Genomic DNA, 10,700 nt, shown 5'->3' with positions numbered 1-10,700 from the left:
TGCTCTTATGGCCACTCTGTAAGACTTCCTGAGTCCTCTGACTATAGTAATGACTGAAAGAATAAAGGAGTGGTGACTTATTTTCTTCACATTTCCCAGCCAGCTTGCTAGGTGGCTTATTCGTTCTACACCATCGCTCAGAGGAAGTTAAAGTAGCTTCAGAATTACTGGAAACGTCAAACAGATTTAATGTTTATAATGTGTGGTGGGGGGTTACAAGTTTGGAATTTGGGGACCCAGTCAGAGAGGCTGCCCTTTGCCAGAAGCCTCCTCAAATGCCGGGCTGGCAGAAGTCGCACCCGGATAGGGGCTGGAGGTGGAGGTTCGTACCGGGAATGCCCTTTTTGCTGCCTTTTTTGTCTTTAATCCCTTATTTACGCATGCATTTTATTGTATTTTATTTTATATTTGCCGCCCTGGGCTGAGGTAACGCCCGGCCGGAGGAGGTACTCGCCACCCCCGAGCCTGAGGCGCCGGGGCGCAGGCGCGGGCCGTGAGGGGAGGCGGCAGCCATGGCGGGCGCGCTGGGCGCCATGTTCGCCAACCAGCCGCCGGGGCCGCCGCCGCCACCGCCGCCGGGACCTCCGGGGGGGCCCGGCCCTGCCGGCCTCATCCCGCCTCCGCCGGGGCCTCGCAACCCCAACAACACGCTCGTGGACGAGCTGGAAGCGTCCTTCGAGGTGAGGGGCGGGGCGGGACGGGGGGAGGCTGCGGCCGGCCGGGGCGGCGCGACCTCCTCTCACGGCGGCGCTTGTCTCTCCTCAGGCCTGCTTCGCCTCGCTGGTGAGCCAGGACTACGTGAACGGCACCGACCAGGAGGAGATCCGCACCGGTGAGCGCCCGGCGGGGTCGGGGGGCTGCCCAGAGCAGGGCGCTAAGTTTACAAAGAGCTGCCCCGTACTGAGGCTCAGTGCGCCTCCTGCTTCTGGATACCTGTCCTTAAAATCCCTCATAGTACACCTAAAGGGTCTCTTTCTAGAAGATACTCTAAAAGGTGGTTTTAGTAGCACGTATATGCAGGTAACTCTTGTCAGCCTGTAATGATGTTTTGGGAATCTGTTCTGTCTCTCCATTCTCATGTTTTATGTTTAGGTGTTGATCAGTGCATCCAGAAATTCCTGGATGTTGCAAGGCAAACTGAGTGTTTTTTCCTACAAAAAAGACTGCAGCTGTCGGTCCAGAAACCGGAACAAGTTATTAAAGAGGTAGGCATAAATTAGTTTGTATGCTTTAATTAGTTTGACTATATCATGCTGCGCCAGGTAGGCGGTGTACCAGTACAGTTAGATCATCTCATTCACACTAATTTTGGGTTTGTCAACGTGATGCTGTATCTTAAGTTGGTAAAACTTGGCTGTTAAGGTAGATCTTGCCACAGACCTGGAGAAGCTGGATGCCTGCTGCTCTGGGGAGTATTGAAGCATGAGGGCAAATGATGTTAGTTCATCTGAAGAAATGCTGGAAGTAATGAGCTCTGAAATACACGACCTAGGCAAACAGAATGGAAAGCATTCACAGTGCTTTCTCTCTTAAGTGCTTTTCCAGCGTTAGAATTCCTGTAAGATCAGCTTGAAAACTCAAGCTAAAAATTACATGCAGTTTATTTGAGGTTCTTTATTATTCTTAGGAATACTATTTACTTACTAATACCTATTTTTTCACTTACAGGATGTGTCAGAGTTAAGAAATGAATTGCAGAGAAAAGAAGCATTAATTCAGAAGCATTTGAGTAAACTGCGACACTGGCAACAGGTCCTGGAAGACATCAGTGTACAACACAAAAAACCTGCAGAAATGCCTCAGGGTCCGTTAGCTTACCTAGAACAGGCGTCTGCTAATATTCCTGCTCCAATGAAGCAAACATGATCTTTGAATTTACACAGTTAAACGTTTTGAATGACGCAAAGTAATGGTTTCATATGCTTTTTGTATAAAGTAATTTGTACAATAAATATAATCAGTTAAGACAGAATTAAGTGAAATAAATTATCTTATTGTTTTTTTCCAAAAAATACTTGAGAACTAAGTGTTTTGTGGTCTGGTAATTATTCTTCAGTACCATTGTTGAAGCACCCTTTGAATTGTATCTAGTTCAGAAGAAGAGTGTGCTTTTTTGAAGTGGACTGTCCATCTCCACTGGGCTTTCACTCCCCTCATGAAGGCCTCTTGGGATATACAAACTTGATTCTTCTAGGGGGAAATGAAAACGCAAGATGTACCCTGGAGGTGGGGAACATAATACGCTCCCAGTGTTGCTTGTGCTCTGCCAGGCTGGTGTAAAGCTTATCCAAAATACCTACCCACAGATTAATAAAGACCACTCATTATGGGTGTTGGGTCGTCAGCACTGTTCCAGTCTACAGAAGCAGCTTCTACCAAGGTGCAGTATTTAGTAATATAAACACAGCCAAAAAAAGGGTTTGGAGGTAGAGGTAACAGAGGAATTCTGTCTCTGTATTACAAGGCAATGAGCTTAATTCACCCATATAGCCAGGAAAACGATGTGTTAGAGGCTCCTTTTTGGGAACAGTGTTAAGAAATTAGGATATTGTGACTCTAGAAGTTAGAATTAGTGACTATATATTGAATTTACGTGTTTTAAAAGATTTTGGGGTACAGTGGTTGAAAAATCTGATGAGAAACTTAGCCCTGTATATTTCTGATCTCACAATTGCCAAGGCACTCCTCAGTGTTCCTGACTGTGCACCAGTTTACTATCCGCCTCTTAATTATGTGTATTAAAAATGTCTTTTTGCCAAATCTGATGTCATAGTCTCTTTCCAAACCCAGCAGTTTACTTCAGAAATAAATCTATTATGACAACTGGGATAAAAATACTGGCCTGTATTGTACCCGTTCTGCCACCTTTTCGCCATGGGAGATGTACAGTGGCTGTTTGATAGTAAGCTCTTGCATCTGTTGGTACAACACTTGCTGGCTGTTGGATATAAGAGGTGTTAGGATGGGCGTATGCCTCTGCATATATAAAATTTCTTATGTAGCTGGGGCCTAAACCAGGGCTCAAGTCCTTCAGCAGTTGAATCGGAGCTACCCTATCTTAAAACACTAGGCTGCTGGTTGTGCGGTTCCCTTTCTTTCATGTTTGCTGAGGAACTATCTGAAAGTTAATTTCTTTATGGGTGCCTTCTTTTAAGAATAACACCTTTCCTCCCCAGCAATGAGTTGGTTGGCATGATTTCATAAATTTAGTCATCCACCTACTTTTCATTTCAGTGGGCATGAGAACAATATTGATCGTACAAAATTGCAAACATGCAGCTCCCATAAATCTGGAACCTCTGAGTATATCAGTCTCACACTTTATCATAACACTATTTTGCAAAACATGGAAATCATTGGTTTACAAGCAAGTTTTAATGTTCATACTTACATATTATCCCGATTTATTAGGCTGATTGGTCATTACATGTGTTGGAAGTGCACCAGGAAAACATGGCAATACTGACTATACAAAACGGTTTATTAAGCAAACCATAAAGTGTTTCTAAAACAGATGGCTATAAGCATGCTGCTCTTGGTTGTATGTCACATGCTGTACAGCATAAAACAAATTTAACAAAAAAAAAAACCTTACAAATACAAAATTGCCTTACTGTATGCAGAAATGATTTTAAGCAGCTGATGAAGCAAGTATATAGCCTACAGGAAGTACGTAAGTAACGTCTTCAGTTGGGGTCCCTCTGACAGGACATCTCAGAGAACAAATTGCATATTTCATGTAATTGTGGAGTGGTACATTCTCTTGAATAAAAAGTCTTTTCACGTAACAAAATGCAGATTTTTTTTTTTCTTTTTTTTTTTTTTCACAGAGATTGTTAAAAAATGCATTTTACTGAAATCCATGCCTGTAATTTCATTTTAATTTGATATAAGCACAGTTGTTCCTAATTATTTACTTGGAAATCATGTTGGATTTTTTTTCATAAATCACATATTGCATTATCATTCCCTAGGAGAAAACAGAAACAGCTTTTCTAGTAATTCTGAGGAGTAAGTAAACTTGCTTTAAAATGAAAAATATTTAGTAAACCATTCTTGATGCTGAGGGTCTTGGGTTTGGTCATCTTTAGCTTGTGGTGGTTCATTGCCGTGTGTCCTGCGCAAATAAACAAACATTAACATTGCTTACAATCTTACATATATTTAACACTTATTTTCATGGAAAAACTTCCAATCCAATGATTGGACCTGTGCTTAGATGAAGTGTGTGAAGGTGCCAGCGGCAACTTCTAGTGGGACGTAGTGCTAGCCAGGTGACTGGACTAACAGCACTGTTAGTAAGTCGGAGAAGGGTGACAAAGGGCTAAGCAGCTATGGAGAAATGTTTGAACATAATTCCTGACATCTCAAAAATATGGATGCTTCAATAATAGGAAATACTGAAAATTAGAAAAGGGCAGCTGCAATTCATTCTTAAAAATATACAGTTTATGCATGAAAAAACATCAATAGAAATTTTATTTGGAACTTAATATTTTCTTAATATTAAGTGGCCTCTATAATTGATCCTATTACACAAACCCTGATTTTTCAGGATTCAAGATGTTTTTTTTGTAAATCTATATTAATTTCACTTAGTTTATAGTAGCAAATATGAGTTCATTTATAACTGTCTGTTTTAAAGGAATAAGTATCAGCCAATCTATCCTTAGTGTCCCTGTTTATTTCCCTTTAACATACAAATCTGATTTGCCTTGGCAGTCATCTAGCATGACACAGAGTGCTTTTATCTTTAAGATACAGGAATTGCCCAACTGGACCCCAGCCAGTGTCCTGTGTTACTGTCTTTGGCAGCAGGCAGCACCATCTGCCTTCCAGGAAAGAACTCTGCAGCATGCAGTGTGCAGTCTAACTAGTGCCCAACAGGACATAGGCGAGAAGACCGGCTTTTGTCCTGAAGTATAGTGCTAGGGTTTTTTTTTTAATATATATATATTTGGAAACTACTAAGCATTGTTTAAATAATAGCTTGTACATTTGAGTAATAATAAAAAGCTTTTAAGAGAAAAACACGATACACCAAGTTAGAAATCAAGCACAGCAAAAGATCTTGATTTGTGACATTGGAAGACCACTACGTAGCTGCTAGTCAATTTTTAAGTCTCAAAATCCTTTGCCTAGGTTCATTCAAACATCTTCTAAAATAAAAATGTCATCTACATCATCCAAGTGCAAAGCAAGGAAACAAAAGTAAGAATGAAAATAATCCTTAATAGAATCACTGATATGTACGCAGAGTTTTAAGGCCAGGTTCACTATTAACCACATTGCTGTTCAAATATTTGCAGCTTCTCTCTTCTTCCTTTGTATCTGCAGGGACTGCAATCACAAGCTCTGCTGGGCAGTGATAACAGCCTACTTCTGCAGTTAAGTTCTGTGTCTGTCTGCAGAAAGTTGGACGCATAGAGCTTGCTGCAGGACAGGAACCTTACATCATTATTTATTTCCAAGTGTCTAATGTGTTTGAATGCCTACAAGATGAAGAATATTTTATTCAGTTATCATCTTACAAGTAAGTCACTTCAAAACGGACAAATACCTTGTGGCAGCACTGCTGTCGGAGGTCTGTGCTGGTGGAGAGCCCACTCTGAGGCAGCCAGGACTCCGGTCTAAGCTTGTAGACTTTGTTATTTGAGGAGCACTTCTTTTTGATCTCAAGTCACAGCTCAAAAGGCTCTTTGCATAGGAAGCTAAATTTGGAACACTGACAACACGGCTGGGCACCTCCACTGGTCTCTTCTGTTGTTTTTTTGTCATAACAGAAAACTGCATTACACACATATTTTTTCACACCTTATACTATAAAAACTCAACAATACTTCATTCCTAGACATCTTGTGAGGAGCACCCAAAAATGAAGGGTCCCGTATTTTTCTATAGGCATTTAAAATACATTCTCAGGTACACTGTGAGCATTCAGGGGTTAGGCAGTCCAATTAAAACAACTTGGGTGTTTGACCTTGAGGTTTTAGATATATCAAATCCAATAGATTTGCAGGGATACTCAGAGCTAAGTTAAGTGCTTTCCACCAGCATATTGTTTTTACTGTTTATATATAGTATCATACAGATGGAATGACCAGGGACAAATCCTGTGTTGCCCAAACCCAATTCATAATTTTGCTTGATGCATATGGTATCAAAATAACAACTCCCAATTACCTGCAGTCAATGACTGTGCTTATTCCAATGGAAGACTGAGCTCATTGGGGGTCTACTGCTTTATATTTGCTTAAATACTTGTACCCATGTGCTTACATACTTCTACTGAATTTATGTTTTACTCAGCACCTCATTATAGGTCAGCTTCCTGGAGTTCTACTGAATAACAGTAGAAAATTAACAGGACCTTTATTGTCCTTGTCATCTGTATTATTCAAATAGCAACAAAACATCGTGATTTGTGATTTTAATTGAATTGCCTATCTTACCTTTGTAGAAGGAGTCAAGCATCCTTGATTAGGGTTGAAAGAAAATGATCGATTCCTGTAAGATTCAGCATTGGCTAAAAGTGAATGGTGAAATTTTCTTCCTTCCTGATGAAAAAGAAAATTACGTGTGCCTCTTTGGTACAGAAACATACATTTTTCAAAGAATTGCAGAGCAGAAAGAAAGTATTCATCAAAAGCAACGCGTGAAACACTGAATAGAACCTTCCAACAGATTCCAAAGTATATATGTGTACGTAGACGGAAATCTTACCACCAGCTGCTTAATAATCTCTTCTCTCTCACTTAGTTTATCTTGCAGGCAGCTTATAAGTTGTATATCTTCTGGTCTGGACTCCTGCTTTCTTGTCTTTTCTTCTAATTCCTTAAGTCTGTGTGAAAGAAAGAATGCAGACCAGCAAAAACACTTCTTTAGGCCAGGTTCAAGAGACACCTGGGCTGTACTCTTAAACTCCAAGCCTCGGAGATAGGGCCATAGTAAGGACCCTCTGATAAAACAGGATGTTATAGAATATAGAATATTGTGGAGTTCCAAAGCAAATTTTCTACCCGGTGTATAATCCATCCCCTGGTGTAAAATGCTAACAAGCTTGCACATCATATTGCTAGTCTAATTTACTAAAGAGAAAAATCTCTGTCACCATATCTATAAATATCTGTATCCACCTGTTTTTTTTTTTTCCTTACCAATAATCTTAGAATCTACAGCCTAATTCCAACCATACTTGATAAAGACCTGAGAAATACTAATTTCCTATAACTTTCATGAAAAGAGAGGCTTGGATATACATGCTGCTTTAGTTTGTCCTCTAAGGCAAAACCTGTAGTTTTACTTTGGCTCTTTAAATGCCTTAATCAGGGAAAAAAACAAACAAACAAACAAAAAATCTAATCAGAACTTAAGAACTTACACCTTCTTAGAGATGGTGTGGAAACATACATTTCTTTGACCTATGAAAAAACAACTCATTATTTCATCAGCCAAATTCATCAATTTTGCTGCTCAAGAAACTAAGTGCTATGAAGTTCATCTGCCACATTGTTAAATTAATTACAGAATACAAACCACTTATTTTTTGTTTTTTTTTGGTGAGGGGAAACATTTTTGAGAGGAAGAAAAAAATCAATCTTACACTTTTGATTTAGTCTATCTCAGAATTCAGATATGAAGATAAAATTTAATGTCTGAATGTTTTGAGATCCTACTTACCTGCAAGTAGGGCTCTCTGCAGAGCTGTGCTGCACAGCTGGGATTTGAGGAAAAGACAATGTCATGACCAAGGACTGTTTGTGGGGGGCCTCTGCTGTAGAGCCTGAAGCACCACAGAACTACTTACCTCCAAAGAGGGCTGCAGAGTGCATTTATTTACATGATACAGTGGGGGCTGCAGTTTGGGAATATCCTGGGAAATTTGCAAGGGAGTGAGAATGAGCATCGTCTCAAAGGTGCTGCTGCACTAAACAAAATTAAGTACAAAATGATGGATCAAGGTCTCTGGTATTATCTGTGACAAAGATGATTTTACACGTCATAAAATTGTAAGAGGTTAAGTGCAAGGTTTAATTTGTTATTGTAAATTGTATGTATAATGCTTTACTTTAAACAATATTCATAGATTATTACAATATATCTATGTCTTTCTGTGTTTGCAAAGGAAATACCTAAACACTTCTGTTTTCAGTGCTCATATTATTCTATCCATAAGCTATAAAAAAAACATGCATAGTAGGAATAATAATTAAAAACAGAACTCACTGCCAGTATGAGTCACAGTTTATTTAAATGACTTAGTTTCTAAGGAGAAAATCTTTGCTTGGAGATTTGCCTGCAGAAAGCAGGTAACGTTTTTTTATTTCCTTCTGGTGATCTTGTTTCAGTATTGTCTACTTCTTGTTTATGCTTCATTTTGAGGTCTTCTACCACTAGCCTTTCATCGGTCTTAAAATATGTCTGAATTCTCATGTTTTAACACTTGTTTATTATGACTGATGAAAGCATGCAGTTTTCAGATCTGTTACTGACAGCAAAGGTGGCTAACAGCACAGCTCTGGGCTTCTGCTTACTGATCTGACTTCAACACTTCGGTTGCAGTTCAGTTGCAGATCCACACTAACACTGAGAAAGAGTAAAATTATTTGGAGAAGAAGCCCTTGTCCTTCAACCTTCAGGAAGTGGGGGGCTATTTTATATGATGCTATTGGTATTCTATCTATGGTCAGCTTGTACATAAATCTTAATGGACAAAGGTGACAATAAAGTATTATAGGAACTCATACCAAGCAAAATTATTTTGGAATCTCTGGGATTTTAAGAGGAGGCTCTGATGCTCTGTTTCATCACCTCATAGCACCCCATCAGAAACAATAATGTCTACCACCATTCTAAAAAAGTTTTTTCTTAAATGTGAATGTAAGAAATGTTATAGCAATGCCTTAACTACAATGTTCATCTTTAACAGGCAATATATTTTGAAAAATACTGCTATTTCATTAGCACCATCAACTGAAAAATAAAAAATGCCTGATATTTTTCAAGCCTAGCCATAACATAGCTTTCTGACACCAACCCCCCAAAACAAAAGGCATTTATCGAAGAATCGTTATCTTACTGCCTTTTGTTTGCTAATATTTTGTTACACAATGGAGAAACTTTTTCATTAACTCAATGCAAAGAACCCATCTTTTGTTTACTGACTGAAATAAAGATGTCAAACTCAGCAGATTAACAACTCTAATTTTCACGAAATGTATTCAGTTTACCTTTTCTTCTTCATCTTTTTTTTTTTTTAAAGTATTTAATTTGTTCCTGAATGCTTCATTTGTTTCTGAAATGCTTCAAGAAAGGCCAAAATGCTCATGGAATATTTCTGCCCTTGAAATTAAGAGCACAGCCATGAGGGTGATTGATTTGGCACTCAGCACGAAAGAAGAGTAAGAGTAAAAACGGGGGATGAATCCCTGAGACGGATCCTTAAGGGTAGAATTAAACTCTCATTCAGAGGGAGAGTCCCTTCATTTTAGGATTTGTCCTCTCTTCCTGTAAAAAGAAACTTTTTATGCTCAGATCCTAATCCTTACAGAAGGTTTCTGTCCCAGAGGTAGAATTCCCACAATTCAAGAGAATGGAAATGGAAGTGATTACTTCAAGCAGATTACTCATTACACTTACCTGGCAACAGTAGGAATATTAATTTTAAAAAATTGGTTACAAAAATTTAACAAGTGCAAATAGCAAGCCACAATTAGCTTTCAAATCAGAAACAACTACATAGCATAAGACAAGGTTGCTGTTGTTACTGTAACAGTAAAAACTGTTATTTTTACGCACTCCACAATTTAACTATTCCTTTACCCAAATTATTCATCCTACAAAAGCAAATCAAGAGCTGCAGGTTAATGTTCCAGATCACGCACGGGTTAATTTCATAGCAGCCTGTATCAGGTACCTAAGAACATTTGAGCTCTTTGGTTCTACCTCCTGTTATTTGAAGGATTTCTCCTTACATAATTTCCATTAATGCTTCTTTCTCAAATGCGTACTGCAGTAGAGCTACACCAGCTATCCCCCTGTAAAGATTATCCTCCAGCCTAGCAGCTTTACCATTTGAGGCCTTTTAGACCTCATCACTGACATGTGAATAATTCTTCTCTTCATGAACAGAAGCTCTAAATTCCTTCAAGGTAGCTGGAGGGCACTGACGAAACTCTCTGGTTTGCAATTCTTTCTGTTGATCTTGTTTCAAAAGCTTGAAATGAAAGTCACTTTCAAGTAACTCTCCAAAGAGTGCAAAGGAAAAAAAAAGTTTCTTTCTCATTCTTTAAATATGCACTGACTGGTAGACAGCAACAGAATTACTCTGGCCACTCTGACAATCTTCAGAGAGACATATCCCTTGAGTGCTTTTCTCCAGACTATGTAGGATGATATTTAAAGGACTCCTTTAAAGATATACTCTTCAGAAATCCTTTTATATATACAGCTTGAGTAGTTAGGGCTATACATTCTACATGATCGCAGAAAAGAATTGAAAGTTACCCATGAGCCAGATCCCTCAACCTCCCTGCAAAGAGAATGTGTTAAGCATCATCATCCAGAAACTTCAAATGATTCAATGGCCCTACAGATGTACTGGACAGTGAACCCCAATCTTGTCTCCCACGTAAAAACTAAGTTCACCACTTTTTCTGTACAGACATGAGAAAACTGCTACTACAGCAATGCAACACATG

General features: G+C 39.1%; 2 protein-coding genes across 5 annotated transcripts in view; one reads left to right on the top strand and one right to left on the bottom strand.

The window, feature by feature from the left end:
- Positions 1 to 469: 469 nt before the first annotated feature.
- MED28 (mediator complex subunit 28) lies at positions 470 to 2,012 on the top strand. Its single transcript, XM_040557158.1, has 4 exons — positions 470 to 680; positions 766 to 832; positions 1,093 to 1,205; positions 1,669 to 2,012. Exons 1-4 carry the CDS (start codon positions 513 to 515, stop codon positions 1,864 to 1,866), a joined length of 546 nt encoding a protein of 181 aa, XP_040413092.1. The 5' UTR covers positions 470 to 512; the 3' UTR covers positions 1,867 to 2,012.
- A 315-nt stretch (positions 2,013 to 2,327) lies between these two features.
- Positions 2,328 to 10,700, bottom strand: part of FAM184B (family with sequence similarity 184 member B) — a 43,262-nt gene continuing 34,889 nt past the window's right edge. For 2 of the 4 annotated variants that reach the window (XM_040557152.1, XM_040557154.1), the window contains exons 9-12: positions 6,724 to 6,841; positions 6,453 to 6,557; positions 5,561 to 5,760; positions 2,328 to 4,117 (exon numbers count right to left, since the gene is read on the bottom strand). In XM_040557152.1, coding sequence (XP_040413086.1) covers positions 4,027 to 4,117; positions 5,561 to 5,760; positions 6,453 to 6,557; positions 6,724 to 6,841 — 514 coding nt within the window. In that variant the 3' untranslated portion in view covers positions 2,328 to 4,026. Of the gene's footprint in view, positions 4,118 to 5,560; positions 5,764 to 6,452; positions 6,558 to 6,723; positions 6,842 to 10,700 lie in introns of all 4 variants that reach the window. The other 2 variants (XM_040557151.1, XM_040557153.1) reach the window with 1 other exon arrangement.

This window comes from Cygnus olor, chromosome 4, assembly GCF_009769625.2.
Source record: "Cygnus olor isolate bCygOlo1 chromosome 4, bCygOlo1.pri.v2, whole genome shotgun sequence".
Lineage (NCBI taxonomy): Eukaryota > Metazoa > Chordata > Aves > Anseriformes > Anatidae > Cygnus > Cygnus olor.
This window is presented reverse-complemented; position numbering and strand designations above follow the sequence as displayed.

Bases quoted from the DNA above. Each gene is read 5' to 3' on its own strand.
- MED28 (XM_040557158.1), top strand. From the start codon at position 513: ATGGCGGGCGCGCTGGGCGCCATGTTCGCCAACCAGCCGCCGGGGCCG. The intron at 681-765 runs GTGAGGGGCGGG...GTCTCTCCTCAG, and splicing joins AGCTGGAAGCGTCCTTCGAG to GCCTGCTTCGCCTCGCTGGT. The intron at 1,206-1,668 runs GTAGGCATAAAT...TTTCACTTACAG, and splicing joins CGGAACAAGTTATTAAAGAG to GATGTGTCAGAGTTAAGAAA.